The following is a 21,804-nucleotide window of genomic DNA, read 5'->3' on the forward strand; positions in this document are numbered from 1 at the left end:
CCACAGGACAAAAGAGAACTGACAGGACTTTAATCCCAGCACTTGGGAGGCAGAGGCAAGCAGATCTCTGTGATTTTGAGGCCAGCCTGGTCTATAAAGCAAGTTCCAGGTCATCCAACACTGCTAGACAGAGAAACCTTGTCTCGAAAAACCAAAGACGGGGAGAGAGAGAGAGAGAAAGAGAGAGAGAGAGAGAGAGAGAGAGAGAGAGAGAGAGAGAGAGAAAACTGACAGACTGACCAGCTGTCCTTTGACCTCCACATATACACTGTGTTACACACACCTGCCCTCATTCCCCTCATTCCCACTAAATAGATAACTATAACAAAAATTGTTTTTAAAATATTTTAAAAGAATTTGGAGGAGAATTTCTCGGAGTGTGTGTGTGGGATGCTCTGCTGATTACACCATCTTCCTTCTATAAGGAAGGTCAGGGGTCACCTCTGTCTTCTCCCAAGTCACATGGGGAACGTGGTATGTGTTCCCTGGATTTGTGGACCGTGACGAAAATTCCAAAGCCAAAAGAGAGACACTCTCAGCCATGTGCCCAGATGAAGCTAGTGTTAGCCATGAGGCACAAATGTGTCCTTGGAATAGAAGTGACCCTCCTTAGAGCAAGAGAGCCAGAGAGCGGTGCCTGGGTTCCCGACAGCAGCACCCCCTTCAGCCTCAGAAGGGGGACCCTCAAGGGAGGAAGCCACTCCTTAAACATGAAATCTTTTCCTGGTTCCAAAAGACTGGAGAGATGTCAGGCTCTTTCAGGAACCCTTGAAAGCCCTTCCAAGCCCTTGGCTTGTGCACATGCTCCTCACAGCACAAACCACTCACTGGAATAAGAGTGCTGTCCTCCTCCACGGTGCTGAGGGGAAAGATGGACTGTGTTCTGCTGTCTTGCCACTAGGTGGCGGAATGCATCTGACAGAGGAGCTGTCCAGGAAGTGCTAACTAATTTTAATTCCGAGTTCAAAGTGAAGCTAAATACTGCTACAGTGTTCAACTTACGGATACTAAGACACCTACTTGCTTTTTAAGCCTAGAAAACAATTTTTTAAATATCTGCATTACAGAGAATCTTAATAACATCCTTCTCTCCAGCTTCCTGAATACGAGGAGAGACAAGTCAGCTCCTTGTCTCCAGGATGGGATGAGCAGTGGTAAGCTGTTATTGTATACTATATGAATAATGAACAAATACTACCTGTAAAGCTAACACTGGGCCATTTAAATACAATACCACTGCGATAGTGCTATTTGATACTATTCTTAAATAATTACTATATACTATGTACTTAATGTTGTGATGGTTGGCTTAAAATATATAAAAACTTATCATTGTCTTCATAACTAATAAAATATAGAATAATACTTTGTAAGTAAACATCTTAAATATGAGCACATGTATACACATCTTTCTTCTTGACTTATAAGCTGTTATATGTGTTTATGTGTGACATGTCACCCACAGGCTTTGAATGCTTGGTCCCAGTTGGCGTGCTATTGTGGGAGGTTCTGGAAACTTGAGGAGGTGCAGCACCAATAGAGGCAGTAGCCGCTGAGGGTAGGTCCTTAGATGGCTGGTATCTCTGGTCCCTTCCTTCTTGCTGTTTCCTGATTATCAGACAACGATGTCACTTCTCCAATCTGTTCCCCTCACCATGACGCTGTCCCCAAATGCTTGGGGTCAAATGACAGTGGCCTGTAGCCCGACACCATAATCTAAGCCAAGTTCTGTCTCCCTGAAGTGGTTTCTGCCAGGCCATGGTAATACCAAAGGAGCCAATATGCAAATTTTCGTGGGTCTCTTTCCCTTCCTTGATATCTAGTTAGTCCTTTAACTATCAACTCAAAGTGACTATTTTGCCAGTACGTTTTAGAGTTGTCCCATCTGATGAAGGTTGCCATACTGTCCACAGAGCAGAACTCCATCTGCAAGGGACCCAGTGAGCCCTCTGTGTGGGAACACAGTGCAGTGTGGGTCATATCTAACTTTAAATACTTTAATTAATACACTTTCAGAAACATAGGTCAATAAGAAATCCACGTTTAAGATTTTATTTCATTATAGAATATATCTGATAAGGGTTCATACAAACGGCTTCATCTTGAGTCACGTTGTTTCCTGGTGCCCCGCCCTTTCACAGCAGGCTAGAGCCGGCAAAGGAAACGCCTCCAAAGTTTTCCTCCATCGGCCACTCTAAACAACCGGTGTGGTAGAGTTCGGGTAACTCGATTCGCTTGTTTGCTTAAAAATCTCAGCATTTGTCCTTAGCTCTTTGTGATTCTTCTGTTTAGAAATCTGAGATGCAGTCCCCAATGTAAACAATAAATTCAATCTGTCACACAGTGGGTAAGGCTTTCTCGACGCATTTAGACCACCTATGTCCTATTTGGCAGAGCACAATCTTAGTCCATCTGATGCGCTCACGAGAGTCGGGAAGGGGGGCTGCCCTTAGCACTGGCAGCCCCTGAGCTGCTGCACTCCCCAGGCTGCCGCCACACTGAAGACAATCCCTCTCCGACTTGATCTACTTGGTCGTTGGGTACAAGAGGACAATGTCCAAAGCACGCACAGCGAGGCCCAGCCTTGGGCATTTTATCGTGAGTTACTAAACCCTATACAAGGACAATACCGTATCATGCCATTAATATACAGGGCGGTGGCTAAATGTCTCACCATTAATCAGGGCACACAAACAGAGATGGGCAGCGGGGGTGAATTTGTGGAGGAGCTGAGAAACTGGCTGTGCCCCCGGGAAGGACAGTCTGTCCAGAGTGTGGAAGCACCGATACAGCCCACTGGAGCCCAGGGGTTCTGTAGTGGAAACCGTTTATTCTGAGAGTACACATTCCCTTTCTTGCCAGCCTCCCAAAGGGAGGGGTTAGTGAGATCTTAGTTACATGACCAAGGAAAGTCTGGTATTTGCATTCCTGACTCAGTTATGTGATTTATCCTTTTAGGACCAATTAATCAATGACCGCAGTTCGGTACTTCATTATAAATATCCGACCTAGCAAGGTGAAGCAGTGAAGACAATATACAATATTTTAAAAGGCATTCTGTGACCATTCTGAAGAGTTCATAGAAAAGTGACTATAAGGACACACCAGTCCCTTCCGTTGATGCCACTGTCATGTAAACCTTGGGAACTTTCTTTACCCAACATGCATTCTGTCCTGTCCTATATAACAAAAGCGGACACGAAACCGCTTATCTGGTATGACACTCGCTGGCTCCCCAACTAAGGTAACCGGTAGAGGGACAATTTTCCTGAGGTTTGTAAGAGTTTGTAGACAAAACAGAAATCACAGTGACCAAGCGGAACGTGAGTCTGTCTCCTCGGGCGCCATCTGCTCCCAGAGTTCCCCTGGGGACTAAATGACCCGCCACTGCATGATGCTCGTGTCTTTCCCACCGGTGGAGATAAGGTGGCTGTCTTCACAGAGGAAGTCGACGTTGGTGACATGGCTGCTGTGTCCACCGTAGATGTGGCTTGGAGCCTGGAAAAATATGGCAAGGAGGAAAGCTTAGATGGAGCTGATGGGCGTCAGGAAATGCTTGCATTTGAGATCAGTCCGTAACTCCCTTACTCCCCCAATTTAAGCTGCTCTTGTCTGTGCACCTGCTTCGTGTGCAGGGCTCAAGAACAGTGTAGAACCAATCCTCCAGGACAGAAACAAACACACGATACTCTTGAAATCAAGTAAGTCAATGCCAGAGGATGCACCAGGTATGAGGCAACCTAGGGTGGGACTAGGCAGTTGCTGGGGTGAGGGATAGGGTCTTCTGGCTGAAGGATGTTCAGATTCACCAAGGCCCAGGAAAGCAATCTAGGCACAGGCATGGTCAGTTCAGCAGGGCTGGAGTGGTGTGTGTGTGTGTGGTATGTTGGGGTGAAGCCCATATAGCTGCAGAAGTAGACATACCAGATATAGAGAGCTTTGTGGCCACATCTGGGTTGAGGTTGCTCTGAGGGCAGAGGGGAACCCCAGATGTGCTCAGGCAGCAAATTAGTAGAGTCATGCTGGCAGCCCTTACCCACAGTTCATTTCCAACAGGTCAGAGCACAGTGCAAGCCCTGTTGAGGAAGAGTGTGAGTGGCTAAGCCTTACCCTGAACTGTGAGCAAGGGTAGGAGAAGAGGTGCACTTTGCCAAAGTCATCGCCTGTGCACAGGAGTTTTTTCTCGTGGGCTCGGCAGATGGCGTTGATGTCTGTTCCGTCAGAGCCCTCTGGCCACACTCCTGAAACAGAGCACAGATAACACTGGAAACCCCCGACCCACAACACACAGGACCTGGTCACCAGCACGTCACAAAAAGAAAACCACCTTCAGCCTGGGCTCTAGAATCAAGGCCCAGGAGGATGCTCATTTCCAGCTCCTGCTTCTCTCTGCTTCCTGGTCCAGTCTAGCCTGGGCCAGCCTTGAGAAGCTCTGCATTGTTCCCTACAGCTTTGCTGAGCTACCTGCCTCCATCGGGGCCCGTCTGGGTGCAATGGCAGAGTACCAACTGCCCTGGTTATGAAGAGGTGGTTTTCCGTTGTAGGTTCTTGAGATTGCAGGGGTACCTGGATGGTAGGGACACTGTTTCCAGGGAGAGACTTTTGGTTGAAAACTTTACATATGAGGGGGCTGATTGCACACCAGCAAACAGCCCTGGTGTGAACCTAGAGGGCTTGACATTCAACACCAGAAAACAGAGTAGCCACACTGAAGGGACTTACGAAGTTCTATCAGCCTGCTGGCTTCTAGCTTCTCAGATTGTAGTGACTTATTTTAGGCTAAGATGAGTTTTGAAGGAAGTGAAAATTTTAGGCTAAGGATCAAAGAATATAATAATCCTAACAAGTGGCAAATGAATCAAGTGTTACATGGTTCACATAGGTACAACATCCATGAAATCACTGTGGGAGGACCAGACTGTGCTTTTGGGTCCATTCCTCCCTCATCCTTCTCACACAGCCTGAGCCTGGGAGATGAGGAGAGTGTGTATCATGGCCCCAAGCAGAGGCAGAGCCCATGACAAGACTGAAGGTGGTGAGGCTGGACCGATGGCTCAGTGGCTCAGGGCCTGGGTTCGATTCCTACATGGCTGCTAACGACTATCAGTAACTCTAGTACCAAGGGGATCTGACGCCCTCTTCTGGCTTCCACCATCACTGCACACACATGGTGCATAGTCATGCATGCAGACAAAACACTCATACCCATAAACAATTAAAAATACATAAATTCTTAATGAAAGATTTGAGGTGGTGTGATCTCATACATTAGAACACATTTTCCATGTTCAAAGCCAATGACATCTGTGGACCCTTACCAAAGACATGGAATCCCAAGGTGCAGGTGTAGGTGGCCCACTCAATGTCCCTTGTGGTTTCCACACTCACAACTTGCTTACAGGCAGACGGGACCCCTGGAAGAAGCAAATAGCCTTGTGACTTTTCAGCCAAGGGCCTCCACCCTCCCTGGGGCCAAGCAGGGTCCTCGGAGCCACGTCCCATCTGGGAAGAACCTCCTCCCAGCCATGGGAGCAGTGGTGCACAGCTGTCAGTTTGCCAGGGAAGGAGCGCAAATCTGGGCTTTAGGAGAGGCTGCCTTTCAGGGTTCAGTGTCCTTCTCGGAGACACCCTCTTTTGCTCCCCACCACCAGCATGGCTTCTCCCATCTGTGGCCAGTCTCTGGTCCCCAGCCACCTCGTGGCAGTGTCCTCATGGCAGGCTTGAACCCTGCCTTGCTTCTGGACTGTTCAGCCCTCTTCCAGCATGTACACACACACACCACACACAGACAGACACACACCACACACACACGCACACACATGCATGCACATGCTCACGCGCATCTCTTAGCCTCTTCAGCTCTGAGGCAAGGGTGGAAGTTCATGGAAACCAGTCTCAGCAGGTGCCAAGGCCTCCAGGCTCATCTGTCTGGGTAGGTTCTAGATTCAGGCCCATTCCCCCAAGCAACTGCCTGCTTGTGCACCCGTGTGAGGCGGGACCCGTGGAGGAAGGGCTCCCTCCTGGAACTGGCTGCCTCTCTTCTCTGACTTTCCCAGGCTCCTTACCAAGCAGGCGACAGGCCCAGGGGAGTAATTTCCTCTCTACCCCTGGCTGTAGGCCCCTCACCTGCATCTGAACCCTAACTTCTTTATTCATAAAAGGGAACAAGCCTGAAAGTGACAGAAATCACTGTGGATCATGAGACAGTGTGGGCAAACAGCAGTGTGCATTCGAAGGAACGTTCTACGGTGGAGACCTGCACACTGTCACATCTCTGCCCCCTCCATTTTGCTCAGAGCAAAGGCTGTTGGCATCCTTCCTCCTCCCAGGAACTGACTAAGCACAGGGACCAGCCTAAGAAAGGCTTGAAGAAAAGGAATAGGGCCCCGGGGCTTTTATCCACTCAAGTGGGGGGACTTCATGGTCTCTGCCTGCTTGGGAGGGTACTTTCACCAAGGCCAGCCATACTGTGACATTCACCCACCTCCAAAACCTCCACACGGGGCTCACCTCTTCCCCAGGGTGGGGAACAAGATCCCTCCCAATCAACCCAATCCAATGTCAGGCCCCACCTCACAGAGGACACTGAGGGATGGTGAGGGCCTCATCCCACACAGGCCTGTGGGGGTCTCAGAGTGAGTGTCCTGAGTCATCCAAACCCAGACAACCCTGCTGCCCGCTACTCACAGTAAAGAATTTCGTAGTCCCCGGAATTGGACACCAGGAACTGTGAGTTCACGGACCAGTCGAGGTGGGTGATGAAGCTGGAATGGCCCTGGCGGGGGGGGGAGGGGGGGGACATTGGGTAAGTCCCTCGTGCCTTTCTGGACGGGGCAGACACCACGCCACCGTCATGAAATGACCACGTAAGCGCCCCCAGGAAACAGAAAAAACGTACAGAGCACTTGCCGACTCTTGTGTATCTCCTCCCGTTGTCGCCAACTCCGTAAATGTAGATGCAGTTGTCGTGAGAGCCTATTGCTAAGAAATTCCCATCTGCAGAAACAGGACAGATTACGAATGTGAAGCCACTGTGTTATTCATCACAAGAGAAAAGGGCACTTGCCACCACAGAGCTGAACCAAGCAGCCCAATTAACGTACTATTCAAAGGGAAATACATTGCTTTTCAATGCATCCTATAAAGCTTTCAAAGTTCTTGTTTGAATAAGTGTATAAGTATAGAGTCTGGTAAATGTTTATAAAATCCTTTTTTTCAAACTTTTAAAATACAATTTGAAATCTTTATTTTTATTTTATGTGTGTGTATATTTTGTCCACATGAATGTAGGTATGTGCCCCATGTACATGCAGTACCTAAGGAAGCCAGAAGGGGACGTCAGAACCCTTGGAACTGGAGTTACAGGTAGTTATAAATTGCCATGTTGGTGCTGGGAACTGAGCTCAGATCCTTTGCAAGAGCAGCTAGTGCTCTTAAACACTGAGCTCTCTCTGGCCCCTGAAATATAATCCTATAAATTGTATGAAACCCTTCCCTGGCTGTCCTCTTCTCTACCTTTACAGGGTGTTTTTTAGCCCCGGCTGTCTGAGACTGGGCCTCTGGAGCCACAGCCTTCCTCTTAGGGTCTGGGCCCTAGAAGGAGTCCTTGTATCTTCCCGAGGCTCCACCTCAGTGGGTTCACTGCCTGTGTCAAGGAAGCCTAGGATGCTGGGCTGCAGGGCTGGTGCTGAAAGTTCAGGCAAGGAGCTTTCGGTAAGGGTGGCAGAGTCCTCCCTGTAGCCGGCCAACAAGCAGCCAAAGTTGATGATGGGGGAGACCCTAAGGCCCACCAGGAAGAAACAGGATCTGGAGACTAGTCCAGAAATGCCAGCGTGTCCTGAGCAGGGCCAGCAGGAAAGACAAGGGAACAACAGCAGAGTAGTGACCCCAAGTGGTTGAGAGGGAGCTAAGGAAGGGGTGAGGGATGATGGGTTCCTCCAGCCAGCCAGCCTGCAGGCAAGTCCTGTTCTAACTGATCATCCATCCCTGCCCACAGAGCATGCTGCCTTAGTTGGGGTTTCTGTCGCTGTGAAGAGACACCATGACCACAGCAACTCTTACAAAGGAAAGCATTTAATGAGGTGGCTTACAGTTTCAAAGGTTCGGCCCATTATGGTCCTGGTGGGACATGGTGCTGGAGCTGATAGTCCTACATCTTGATTGGCAGGCAACAGGAAGTGAACTGCCTCATAGGAACTTCAAAGCCCATCCCCACAGTGACACACTTCCTTCAATAAGGCCACACCTACTCCAACAGGCCACGCCTCCTACTGGTGCCACTCCCTTTGGGAGCCATTTTCTTACACACACGTGAAGGCTGCCCTGAAGTCCTAGGCTCACTAGGAAGTCCCTGGCACCACTGGCACACACCATCGCTTTGCCCGGAAGGCCAGTTCTCTCCCCATAGGAGGATAACACAGGGTGGCATGGACTGCTACCACCAGAAAATGGTATTTTAGGATGCTCTAGCAAAATGGGGAGGAGGGCAAGATTGAAGCAGCCTAAGCAGTCAGGAAGCCCAAAGGGAGGGGGCAAACATATTTGCTGGAGAGGGGGAAAGGAAGCATACTACAGAGGCTGGGATCCTGGGCAGAGCACCACACTGCTGGCTCCAAACAGGGCCAGGGAACGTCAGAAGATCCAGTGTCCCTGTCCTGACACCCATCTGGTCATGACCACAGCGCTCTACGCTGACAACCACAGTAACTACCACTTTCCAAGCAGTGGCTGTGGGCCAGTGTTGTCTAAACTCTTCCCACAGGAACTTGAATAAACATTAGGAGGCAGGGGTTGCCAATCCCATATTTTAAGATTAGAAGCATAGTGGCCCAGGGTGTATGTGTGTGCACATGTGTGTATGTGTGTGCATGCATACATGTGTGTGTGTGTGCACATGCCACACTGCATGAGTAGAGATCAGAAGACAATTCATAGGGAGTTAGTTTGCTCCCTAGGGATCCAACTCAGACGGCCAGGCTTAGCAGTAAGCACCTTCACCTGTCATGTGTTTCATGGCTGCCTGGGTTCCAATGTCAGTTCTGGGAGCTGAGGCCACTGTGGTGGTTTGAATTAAGCCGGGTGGTGGTGGCACACACTTTTAATCCCCACACTCAGGAGGCAGTGGGCAGGTGGATCTCTATGAGTTTGAGGCCAGCCTGGTCTACAGAGTGAGTTCCATACAAAGTGAGTCTATACAAAGACTGTCTCAAAAAACAAACAAACAGGGCTGGAGAGATGGCTCAGAGGTTAAGAGCATTGCCTGCTCTTCCAAAGGTCCTGAGTTCAATTCCCAGGAACCACATGGTGGCTCACAACCATCTGTAATGAGGTCTGGTGCCCTCTTCTGGCCTGCAGACATACACACAGACAGAATATTGTATGCATAATAAATAAATAAATAAATAAATAAATAAATAAATAAATAAATAAATATTAAAAAAAACCAACCAACCAAACAAACAAAGAATGGCTCACATCAACTCATAGATTTCAGTGCTTAGTGACTAGGGTTTGACACTACTTGAAAGGATTAGGATTAGGAAGTGTGGTCTTGTTGGAGAAAGTGTGTCATTGGGGATAGTTTGAGGTTTCAAAAAGCTCATGTCAGACCTAGCCAGTCAGTCTAGTCTCTCTCTTACCTATAAATCAGGATGTAGCTCTCAGTATTGCTCCAGTGCTGCCTGCGTGCCACGCTCCCTACCGTGATGGTAATGGACTAAACCGCTAACACTGTAAGCCAGCCAATTAAATGCTTTCTCATCTAAGCGGTGCATTGGTCATGGCGTCTCTTCACAGCAATAACACTGACTAGGACAGCCACTCCCCAAAGTCATTGTCCACTGCCCAGGTGCTGCTCCTGGGCTTCTCTGCGACCTTCTAGACATTAGTGGCATCTTTTCTCTCCCACACTCCTCTGTCAGAGAACACATGGGCACCTGCTTTTAGTGGAGCTTCTCAGTAGTGTGCTGCCTGATTTGTCAAAACCACTGGGTTGACAGAGAGCACTGACTCCAGATGGCTGGCTGGCCCAGGTGCTCACATGCAGTGGGCAGTTTGTGACTTGGGGGAAGGCAGTATTAGCCAGAGGAAAGCTCCAGGGACTGCCATTGGGATAACAGAGAAGAAATGGAAACACAGGCTCGCTCACATGAGCAACTTTTGAGGAAGACAGGTTGCAGGACAATGCTCTCTTATATTGGCCAATCACTGAATAGGATAAAGTTAGGTAGGAAAGCCAAACTGAGAGTGATAGAAAAAGGAAGGGCTGAGTCAGGAGTCACCAACCAGATGCAGAGTGAGCAGGAGATGAACATGCCATGCTAATAAAGGTACCATCACATGGCAGAGCATAAACAAGGAATATGAGTTAATTTAAAATGTAAGAGTTAGCTAGTAATAAGCCTGAGCTATTGGTTGAGCATTTATAAGTAATATTAAGTCTCAGTGTTGGTTATTTGGGAAACTGATGCCAGGACAAGAAAACTCTGCCTATACTCCATGTTTGTTTGTTTTTCAAGACAAGGTCTCACTGTATAGCCCTGGATGTTCTGGAACTCTCTTTGTAGATCAGACTGGCCTTGAATTCAGAGAATCTCCTGCCTCTGTATCCCATGTGCTGGGGTATTAAAGATGTGCACCACCATGCCCAACTCATTTTTTTTCTTACATTCTCCATAAGTAGAAAAGCATTTGACAAATCTCAGCACTTCTTATGCTGAGAGCAATCAGGACAGAAGAGAATGCTTTCCCTACAAACGGTATCTCTGTCCCTAAAGATGAAAGACTGAGAGAAAAACAAGAGAGCCACCCTGGCCAACCTTGTCAACATTTTACTGGAGGAACCAGCTATGCAGTGAAGGAGAAGTAAAGCATCTAGATCCAAGAGAAGGTAAACTTATTTACAGATGATATCACACTGTATAAGAAAAATCCTGAAGAATTATACACACACACACACATAAATCAAACACACATTCATAGACCACACATGTGCATACACACACATTCCACACACAAACACAACACATACACACACTATCCATACACACATACACATATATACAAACCACACACACGTACAGACACACATACATATATGATACACAAACTACACACACCACACATATATACACAAACCATGCACACAAATACATACAAACCACACATGTATATATAGAAACCACACATACATACATACATATACATATGATACCCCACCTCTTTAAAACTGATTAGAGAGTTTAGAAAAGGGAACCTATATAAAAGAGCCATATGCAAAATTCAATTTTATTTCAATATACTAGTAACCATCTGAAAATAAAATTCAGAAAAATTTCATCCACAATCATAATATCTAGAAGAATAAATACCAGACACGTCTGGGAAATTGAACATCTGGACTCATGCTTGCATGGCCCATGCTTTATGGACCGAGCCATCTCCCCAGCCCCCATGAACCTCTGAACTACACATTTGTACTGGGTAAATGGCACACATCTTGGAAGGACATGAAGGCAGGAGAGTGATCACTTCAAAGCCTGGTGATAGGGTGGGGGCCTCACCCTAACACTCTGTCTAATTCTGAGATTTTCTGTAACATAAGCCAGGTGGTGGTGGTGCATGCCTTTAATCCCAGCACTAGGGAGGCAGAAGCAGGAGGATTTCTATGAGATCAATGTCAGTCTGGTTCTACAAAGTGAGTTCCAGGACAAATGAGGCTACACAGAAAAACCCTGTTTCAAAAAATTAAAGTGTGTATGGGGGGCAGATTAACAAGGGGAGGGAGATGAGGAGAGGGAGAGAGAGAACAGAGAGATAGAGATTTTTTTCATATAAAATTTAAACACAGCTGCCCTACAAACACAGCTATATGCATGCTTAAGCTAAGTCCCCTTGGAGGAGTTGTCAACTTGTCTCTTGTGCAGAGCGGCATTGTCTGTGAGAAGTGAAAGTTGTATCTGACCTGGTGAATAACGCATCACCGACAGCTGCTCGTTTCCGTCTGTGTGGACGGTGACCAAGTCCTTTGTTTCCGTGTCGAACACAAACCACCTGTGGTAAACATGAGACACACAGTGAGGTATCCGTAAAAACGCAAGGCTGTCCCAACAGCACGAGCCTGTTAATCGCAGGGCTTTGCAAATGCACTCAGCTCTCACTCGAGGAAATTCGCTCCACGCCAGCCTTCCCTTGGGAAAGGAGCGACACACTGACAACCACCAGAAGCCCTTCAGAACTTAGCACGGAAGGCTCTCTCGAGACCTTGTTTGCTCTGCCTTGGGCAGGAAGACGAGCAAAAACTGGCACCAGGGCCTGTGGTCAGAGGTGCAGCAGAGAGCCAAGAACACGAGGTGGCTGCCCCAGAGCTCTGGCCCAGGATGAGGTGGGGGACCCCAGAATGTGGGTAGAGAGTTGAGGGGTACAACAGTTCGACCCCCGATGCTCCCCACTATGCCAGGATTAATCAGAGCTTCTCCTAAGGCCAGGGAGCGGGAAACAAGGTGCGTTAAGCATCAGAATGATGGAGCTCCCAGGCCCTTGGCTGTGGTCTGGCTGCTGTGGTTTCAGACCTGGATGACAGATGCAGAGATCCTGCTGTCCTGTCTATGTTCGGGATCTAACTATCTGGGTACCCAGGGGGCCTTCAGGAAACCTGTACGTTGCTTTTAGCTGAGTATTTGGTCCTGGGATCAAAGATGTGTGAGGAGAAGACAGAGTGTAGGATTAGGTCGCAGGTGTCATCTACTCCATCCTAGGATACTTCATTCTGAACGTTGTCACACCTCCCTGTCGGTAGCTAAGTGATGGCGATGTCTGCCGGGTTGCCAGCCAGTCAGAGGGAAGGGCCTACTGAATTAAAGCTCTGATGTCTCAAAGAGGGTCCCTGTGTGCGGGGGTTTTTATACACAAATGTAGTACCAGGAAGGACCAGCAGAGGGTGCCAGATCCCCCTGGAGATGGAGTTACAGATGGCTGTGAGCTGCCTGATGTGGGCTCTAACTGTTGAGCCATCTCTCCAGTCCCTTCCCTGCAAGCATTCTGCAGAAGGACTCTCAAGACACCTTTGCTATGACGTGTGAGTAGTTGTCTTTATAAACCCACAGGTATAAAAACAAAATCAGAGTAGTATGCTTTTAGGAAAGGACGATGGGCGGGAACATCTAAGACTATACAGCTGGGGCTATAACAGACTCAGTCTTCCTCATGCAGGGTTTTGCTCTCAATGATTTTATCCTCCTTTTCAACCGCAGGCTTGAAAACATTGAGTGGAAAATTTCGGAAAAAGAATTGTAAGTTTTACATTGTATCTGTTCTGAGGACACTATTCGCTTCATTTCTTCCCTGTGAGGAACCGAATCATTTTATTCCATCATGCGGGGAGGGTGGGCCCACCATAGCTAGACCCTTTGAGACAAAACCATGTGCACAGAACCTCTACAGTCTCAACAGATCCATCTGATTATTGGTCACTGTCGTTCACCGCTCACGTGAGCCGCATTACGCTGTGAAGTTGTATCACGGGCGTGGATGAGAGGAAGGAGCTAGGTTATAAGAGGTTCTGTAAAATGACATCTTTAGACATCCAGCAGGGGCCTTGGACCACATCCCTGAGGGCAGACTCTACTGAGTCAAACAAAACAGAAACACAGCCAAACCCTGCCAAACAACAATAATTCCAGCCACCGCCATCACCCGCTAGCCAGCTCAGGAGATGTCCCTATGTACACGGCTCTTTCAGTCACCGGTGTTGGTGGCTTTACCATAACTTACAGATCAGAATGACAGTCAGAGAGTTTATACACGTGGCCCATAGATGCACTGCTGCTCATGGGGAAGCCAGGAGTGAGCACAGATCTACTGCCTAGGGTGTCAGAGGAGCTGAGTCTGGACGCTAGGCCCAGGATCTGGGCACTTTCTACAGCGTTGAAAGCTTCTCTAGCTGGGAAAGCAGGCTTCGCTCCTCGGTGCTTTGGAATGTTTTCTTGCCCATTTCTCCACAGGCTCTGGATCAGTGGTTCTCAACCTTCCTAATGCTGTGACCCTTTAATACAGTTCCTCACAACCTCAACCATAAAATCATTCTGTTGCTACTTCATAAGTGTAATATTGCTGCTGTTATGAGTAATAATGTAAATATCTGTATCTTCCAAAGAGTTCAGGGGTCGCGGCCCCCAGGTTGAGAACCACTACTCTTGAGCAGGCTCTCAGGAGCTCTCTGGAGTTAGAGGCAGATGGAGTAGGGTGGGGGTGGAGCTGGGGAGGCTTTCCTCAAGGTTTCAAATGGGAAGGGCTCAGTTTCACTTTTTGAGTTTTGATTTAATTCTCAGTAAATGACCGGAACAGAAAAGATGCAGCCAAAGCTGGCTTGCACCTGCCAGGCCTCTGGGGAGGCTCAGACTTCTAGCTGCTCTCCGGGACTCTGACAGCACAGGCTGTGCGAGGGGTGGAGTGGGGGCGGGGCTTACCTCCCAGTCAGTGTCCCGACCGCAACCACAGACCCTGAAGGATGAAAACCAGAAGACTGAGCTGGATCCTAAAATATTTTAAAGGAAGTGTAAATAGACAGCCAGACACAGCAGGACAGCACAAAACCCACCCATGCAGCTTGCTTCCCCGGCTACCCAGCTCTGTCTGAAAAGCCTCCTTGCTCCCCAGAGGAAATGCACTGGGATCCGGGTGCAGGCCTGTCCTGGGTGAATCTCTCTGTCGTCTTATAGTCTGTCCTATCTACAGGAGTCACAAAAGGCAGACAGATAAGTGCTCTTCTTCTGGGCCATCACTGACCCCCGGGCTCAGCGGAAAGTTGGCCAAATAGTGGACTTCATCTATCTGGGAACACCATCACCAGCCATCACCAGGGTAGGTGTGGACATCGGAGACACAGAGGTGCTACCAGATCAACTGAAACCACAGAGCAGACAGACTCGATACCAGTCACACCATCTTCAGCTGATTCCAAAGTGGTTGTCCCCACTAAACTGGTGCTGCTGACACTGCAAACAGAACTCGGGGTCCCTTGACCCGCTCCCCAACAAGCTGTTTCTATAAAACAGCTCTCCTGAACCACACAACTCTTTTCATATGGAGGTGGAGAAGCTAAGGGTTCTTTATCCATCGGGGATGGTGGGCAGAGGGTCAAGGACACTGCAGGGCTGTGGGTTCCAGCCCTGGTCCCAAAGTTATGTTAGGCCAGCGCAATTAGTTCACTGCCTGGTGAGGGCAGGGAGGTGGGGGGTCAGGGTTTTCAGTTGGTGGCCATGCTCATGGGACTGCAGGAGGGCTGCCCTCCCTCGATGCAGTGGGAATGCCTACCCTTCAGACCCTCAACCCTGGGGCTCAGCTGGGGCAGTGAGCAGCACCCTGTGACGGGGCCAGACCCAGGCCCAGGCCCTTGCAAATACCAGCAGCTTTTCAGGAATAAATGCACAATCCCGGGCACTGCAAGAAGGCCATTTCCTTATATGGGTGTGTGAGTTACCAGGAGACAAGTAATCAATGGAGGCTGCCTGTGATTCACTACAGTGTGATAGAACACAGCCTGGGTTTAGGAGTCAGTCTGAGCTGGGCAATTAGCCACTTATTATTATTATTATTATTATTATTATGATGATGATGATTGGAAGTGTTTTGTCTGCATGTATATAAGCATATCCTGATGCCCCCAAAGGCCAGATCAAGGTGTCAGATCCCCTGGAACTGGAGTTCCAGATGGTTGTGAGTGGGCCTGTGGCGGCTGGGAACTAAACACAGTCCTCTGCAGAGCAGGGGGTGCACTTAACCACGGAGCCATCCCCCACTTACTAACTTAGTGACCTTGACAAGCAACTCAGCCTCTCTGTTCTCCACTTTCCTGGTGAACAGTCAGAGCAAAACTAAAATTCTTCAACCCGCAGAAGATCTGTGGGAATGAAGGATGATAGGACACATTCACAGCCTGACGAGCCAGCAGCACAGGCATGGTCTCCACTGGGGAGGGGACGGGAAACTCTCATAAGAAATCTGTTTCCCCCACAAAGTTCAGTGCGAGTGCTTTATCTCGGCCACCAAACTCCACAGAGGGGTAAGTGACACCGTGTCCTCTGTGTGGCTCACAGCTCTGTTAGATTTGCCATCACAGAACACTGGCTCTTCACCAGGCTTCCTCAGCACCTGGGTCAGCTAAAGCCCCTCTCAGGAATTCTGACCACCTGCTTGGAAACGCTAACTTGCTGTTGAGGAAGCTCAATGGTGAAGCAGAACGATATGGGTGAGAACACGAGGTATCCTTAAAAAGAAGGCGATTATTAAAAGGTAAAACATCGCTCTTAAACAACTCCTTATCACTGTTAATTTCATGCACAAATCCATCCCAGGTGAGTTTTTATAAGGAAACCAGGAAGGGAGCATGCACGTTTACCTCTATGATTTTGTCCCAGACAGGCCGGTGACCAACAGCATCCCAGAGAGTGGCATGTTTGTCATGTCCACAGGTCAAGAACTGAGGTTTGGAGGCATGGATGGCCAGCCCCCAGAGTTCATCAGTGTGACCCTACAAAAGAGCCAAGACACAGGAACTCTGAGATCCCACGGTCACAGAGGAGCCAACATCAGGTCTAAAAGATGGTCTCATCAGCTTCTTCCTCCCCAGCTTAATCACGACACAAAGTACAGCTCTGAAGTAGAAGGTCATCCCACTGGGAAACTCCGGGGCCAGCCACCCTTCCCATGCTCACAGACATCTGCATTAATGGCAGGGTGTAGGAGTTTGGCATTTCCCAAGCTGACAATACCTGAGTGATAGGTGTGAAGTCCCCTGACAAAGTGCCTTGCAGGACAAAGTTTCTAGTTGTGCCTATCAAGATGGCATTGCCCTTTCCCTCAGCCACTGTCCGTATCGGGCCAAACTGCTCAGGAATCTGTATGGTAAAGAGTAACATGGAAACAAAGATTTAAGATTTCATACAATTGACTTTTTTTTTCTTTTGAGAGGTTTCACTGTGTAGTTCAGGCTGGCCTTGAATTTATTATGCAACCCAGGCTGGCCTCAAACTCAAGGTAATCTTCCTGATTCAATCTCTCCCAAGAGCCAGGATTATAGATGTGCACCAGCATTTATCTCAGGCATTAAAAATATTTGTGATGCTGGGCAGTGGTGGTGCACGCCTTTAATCCCAGCACTCAGGAGGCAGAGGCAGGCGGATCTCTGTGAGTTTGAGGTCAGCCTGGTCTCTATAGAGTTCCAGGACAGGCTCCAAAAAGCTACAGAGAGAGCCGGGCGATGGTGGCGCACGCCTTTAATCCCAGCACTCGGGAGGCAGAGGCAGGCGGATCACTGTGAGTTCGAGACCAGCCTGGTCTACAGAGCTAGTTCCAGGACAGGCTCCAAAGCCACAGAGAAACCCTGTCTCGAAAAACAAAAAAAAAACAAAACAAAACAAAAAAAAGCTACAGAGAAACCTTGTCTCTAAAAGGAAAAAGACAAACAAACAAACAAATATTTGTGATGCCCGGTAGTAGTGGCGACACATGCCTTTAATCCCAACACTCAGGGAAGCAGAGGCAGAGGATCTCTGAGTTCGAATCCAGCCTAGTCTACAGAGTGAGTTCCAGGACAGCCAAAACTCCATAGAGAAAGTCTGTCTTGAAAACAAACAAACAAAAATTGTGTTGCATGTTAACTTTTAATGACAGTTATATATATATGTGCCCAGAAGAGAAACTCAGTTGTATAAATATCACAGCTAGCTGTTTAGCAAGTGATCAAAACTCTAAACCTGTGTGCGTTTGTGTGTGTATGTGTGTGAGAGAGAATATGCACACATATGTGTGTGTGTGTGTGTGAGAGAGAGAGAATGAGAATGCACACATGTGTGTTTGCCTGTTAGTGGTGTTAGAGGTGGACCTGGGACTTCATGTATCTAGGCAAGTACTTTACTTTTTAAACTATAAACATTTTAACTATCTTAAATGAATCAGCAAGGATACAGTCTTAGCAGGGCATCAGGGCACCATGACCTTTAATACAACCCTGGGGAGGCAGAGGCGAGCAGGTCTCTGTGGGTCTGAAACCAGCTTGGTGTAGATAGTGAGTTCTAGGCCATCCAGCACTGAGAAGATAGAAGTGGATAAATCCCAGATGAGTGGGCAAGCGCCAGAGCTCGGTGAAATGCTGTCTCAAAGAATAAAGTGGATGGCTCTTGAGGAATGGCACCAAAAGTTGACACCTAGCCTCCCCATTCACACACACACACACACACACACACACACACACACACAATTCAAATCTGAAGCTTTTTTTTTTTTAAAGAAAAGTTATAAAGAAGGGAAGGGATGACATTCTGTGAAGTGGAAGAGCTGCGTGGTGAGAGATATCTTCTGAGATGCCAGAATTGGTTCCGGTACCTTCTTTATAGTTTAAAATAAGAATGCCAAGAATATCCATGACTAGCAATGCACGGCACATCCCCTCAAATGCTGATCGAATCTTACTACAAAGAACTCATGCTTTTATTTTTGGTGCGGGTGCTATAGGATTGAACTCAGCATGTGTGATGTCTTGTCCTGGTGCCTCAGCTTTACTGTCCTCTGAGATGGGACGGCATGAGTGTGAGCAAGAACTTCAAATGCCAGAAGATGGTGGCGACTTATCTACACTGAGGCACAAGCAATGATCGAAGGGAAAGATATCAGGAACAGAAAAACCAATGTCAAGGAAAGCGACCCCCAATGAAGAACCTAAAACAAAGAATTTGAAGGAAAGACCTAGAAAGGCAGTGTCTAATTCAGACACGTAGTGACATCTGTGCAGAACTGGTCTTCACAACTGGGTTGCTGAAGATTTTTTAGGCATATCTAAACTCCTTTGTCCAGAAGACTTGGAGTCCAGAACATGCTGGTGACTGTCAAGCATGGTTCTTTAATGGTGAACACTGACAGAGTAACACTGAGGATGGAACCACACCCAACCGTTCAGTAAGACAGACAAGCACAGAGCTTCTCAGAACAATGTGGTGACCCTGTTCCCACAGGTCTCAGTCTGATCCCAGGACTCAGAGTTCTGTAAAACTTTAGGGCACTGCTCAACTAAAGAACAGGAATTAAACTAGATGACTTACCCAGGTCTTCTTGTAATGGTCTGTCTTGTCCCTTTAAGCAACAAGACATGCCTACCCCCTCCCCCGATCTTCAGCATCTAGCCTGAGTCCCTTCCCCCCACTCTCAGCTTCTGTCTCTCCCTTCTCCCCACTTCTCCCCTTCCCCCTCTGTCTCTGACTCTGTCTCTCTCTGCCTTTCTCTCTGCTCTTCTCCCCTTCCATAACCCACTAAATAAATAACCAACCTCACTCTGCATGGTGTGCCTATCTGTCTCTGTCTTTCATCATCTATGCAACTTCCTGCCTGGGGCCTGGCTGTCTTCATGGCCTGCCTTGATCTTGGGACCCGCTGTCCACTGCCTGCTGCAGCTTGGGGACCTGCGGTGTGGTCTCATGGCCCGCTGCCCACTGCCTCCACTTGGGGACCTGCAGCATTTTACTTAAACCATTACACTTCTAAATTTCCTTGCAGTGATAAGTTGGGCAAGCCTGTCCAAAGATGTGTTCTTAGATCTTAGCAAATCTCCAAATGAATTAGTTGTTGTGGGAAATGCTCTTGTACACTGTAAAGATTTGTTACTTGTATTGGTTTAATGAAATGCTGATTTGCCAATAGTCAGGCAGGAAGTTTAGGCAGGACAACCAGACTAAGAGAATTCTGGGAAGAGAATAGGTACAGATGCAGTCATCAGCCAGATGCAGAGGAAGCAAGATAAGAATGCTGTACTGAGGAAAGGTACCAAGCCACATGGCTAAACATAGACAAGAATTATATGTTATTTTAAGTTGTAAGAGCTACTTAATAATAAGCCTGAGCTAATAGACCAAACAGTTTATAATTAAAATAAGGCTCCGTGTGTTTCATTGGGACTAAATAGCTATAGGACCAGGCGGGACAGAAACTTCTATAAACAGCAACCAAACATTTGGCAAGAATTTCCACATAAAGCCTGAGAAAACTAAGAAAAAAGGATTCTAGACAGACAAGAACAGAGTTAAGCTGTAACCATCTTTTCTCTGGTAGGCTCTGTTTGCTGGCAGCAAGCAGAGGTATGGCTCCTTTAAGAAGGACCTCCTGACTCAGCAATAGCAGCCAAAACCTTGCAGCTCCTTTAACAACCTCTGCCACCAAACACTTAAATGCTGTTTCTGTGCAGCCAGCATCAGGCTTCTTGGTAGTAGCATGAACCTAGAAACTCTACAGAGTTGTGGCAAAAAATATGGCTACTGCCAGTACCCCTGCCATGAAGCTAGATTCTCGAAAAGCTAAGGAATGAAGTAGAGCCAGCCACCAAAGCCACAGCTTTAACCGTAGCCATATTGCTTAGCAGATTAAAGACTCATGTGCTCAGAAAAAGAAAGAGATATAGTAAAGACAGATTCAGATTTAAAAAAAAAACCAAACCTCTAAATAGTTTAATGTTTTTAAAAATATATGTAGCCTTGGGAGAGAAAAGAAAAAGGATAGAGAAAGTCCTTTAAAAAAATAGAGTAGTTGGGTGTGGTGGTGCACACCTTTAATCCCAGCATGGGAGGCAAAGGCATTATAACATAATGAGTAACTTGCCAGTTGACAATACACAGTCTCACCTCATTTGTTATTTACAAAGTGCTTTCTCTCATATCAATCTCACATAATAATATACCTATTCACATATTCTTTCTTTCCTTTCATTCAAATATTTACTTAGTTTATTATATATATGAATGTTTGTCTGTATGTATGTATGTGTACCACATGTGTGTAGTGCCCATGGAAGCTGAAAGAGGATGCCAGATTCTCTCAGACTAGACTACAGATGGTTGTGAGTGGCCATGCACGTATTGAGAATTTAACCTGGGTCTTCTGCATTTCTCCACCTCCTTTTTGTTTTGTTTTGTTGTTGTATGTTTTGAGGCAGGGTCTTTCTTTTTTTTTCTATTTAATTAATTAATTAATTTATTTATTAAAGATTTCTGCCTCCTCCCCGCCTCCCATTTCCCTCCCCCTCCCCCAATCAAGTCCCCCTCCCTCATCAGCCCGAAGAGCAATCAGGGTTCCCTGCCCTGTGGGAAGTCCAAGGACCACCCACCTCCATCCAGGTCTATTAAGGTGAGCATTCAAACAAGGCAGGGTCTTTCTACATGGTCCTGGCTGTCCTGGAACTCTCTATGTGGATCATCAGGTTGACCTCAAACTCACAGAAGTTCTCCTACCTCTGCCTCTGCATCTGGAGTGTTGAGTCTTACTGAGATATACTGCGAGAGCCCACAGTTTTTTCTCCGTTCCATCTTGACAAAAGGTCAGAGAGTTCAAACCCTTTCTTGTTTCACAAGAACAAGTAACAGGATGTTTGGACAAAGGTGTGGCCACGGGTCGCTTTGCTCCTCAAAGGCCAGATCTGATGTTTGACTTAGGGTGTGGTTACGAGGTTATTTTTGAGATGTAAGGAAGTAATTACTCTTGCTTGTTCCTTGTATCATGGTAAGGAAGTCTTTTGTTGCCCCCTTTTGATAGGGGTATATAGGGGCTATGAGAAATAAATATGGGCTGTTACAGTGTTCACTGGAAGCGCTCCCGACTCTATCTTCTGTCTCTTGTCTATTTCTTTCCTCCATCCTCACTCCCCTTTTCAGGTACGTGTGAATAGGTCGGTCAGTCCTGACAATATACATGGCAAATAAAAACTATACGTCTTTAAAGCATTCCATGATGTTTTGACATATATATCCAGAACTCAGAAGGCTGAAA

General features: G+C 47.4%; 1 protein-coding gene across 4 annotated transcripts in view; it reads right to left on the reverse strand.

The window, feature by feature from the left end:
* Positions 1–2,025: 2,025 nt before the first annotated feature.
* Eml1 (EMAP like 1) overlaps positions 2,026–21,804 on the reverse strand; it is a 157,937-nt gene continuing 138,158 nt past the window's right edge. For all 4 annotated transcript variants that reach the window (XM_057782213.1, XM_057782215.1, XM_057782212.1 and 1 more), the window contains 9 exons: positions 16,770–16,895; positions 16,397–16,528; positions 14,466–14,533; positions 11,963–12,051; positions 6,899–6,996; positions 6,688–6,775; positions 5,319–5,414; positions 4,111–4,241; positions 2,026–3,498 (listed from right to left, as the gene is read on the reverse strand). In XM_057782213.1, the coding sequence (XP_057638196.1) occupies positions 3,373–3,498; positions 4,111–4,241; positions 5,319–5,414; positions 6,688–6,775; positions 6,899–6,996; positions 11,963–12,051; positions 14,466–14,533; positions 16,397–16,528; positions 16,770–16,895 (954 nt within the window). In that variant the 3' untranslated portion in view covers positions 2,026–3,372. The remainder of the gene's footprint in view (positions 3,499–4,110; positions 4,242–5,318; positions 5,415–6,687; positions 6,776–6,898; positions 6,997–11,962; positions 12,052–14,465; positions 14,534–16,396; positions 16,529–16,769; positions 16,896–21,804) is intronic.

Source organism: Chionomys nivalis, chromosome 10 (genome assembly GCF_950005125.1).
Source record: "Chionomys nivalis chromosome 10, mChiNiv1.1, whole genome shotgun sequence".
NCBI classification, from domain to species: Eukaryota; Metazoa; Chordata; class Mammalia; order Rodentia; family Cricetidae; genus Chionomys; species Chionomys nivalis.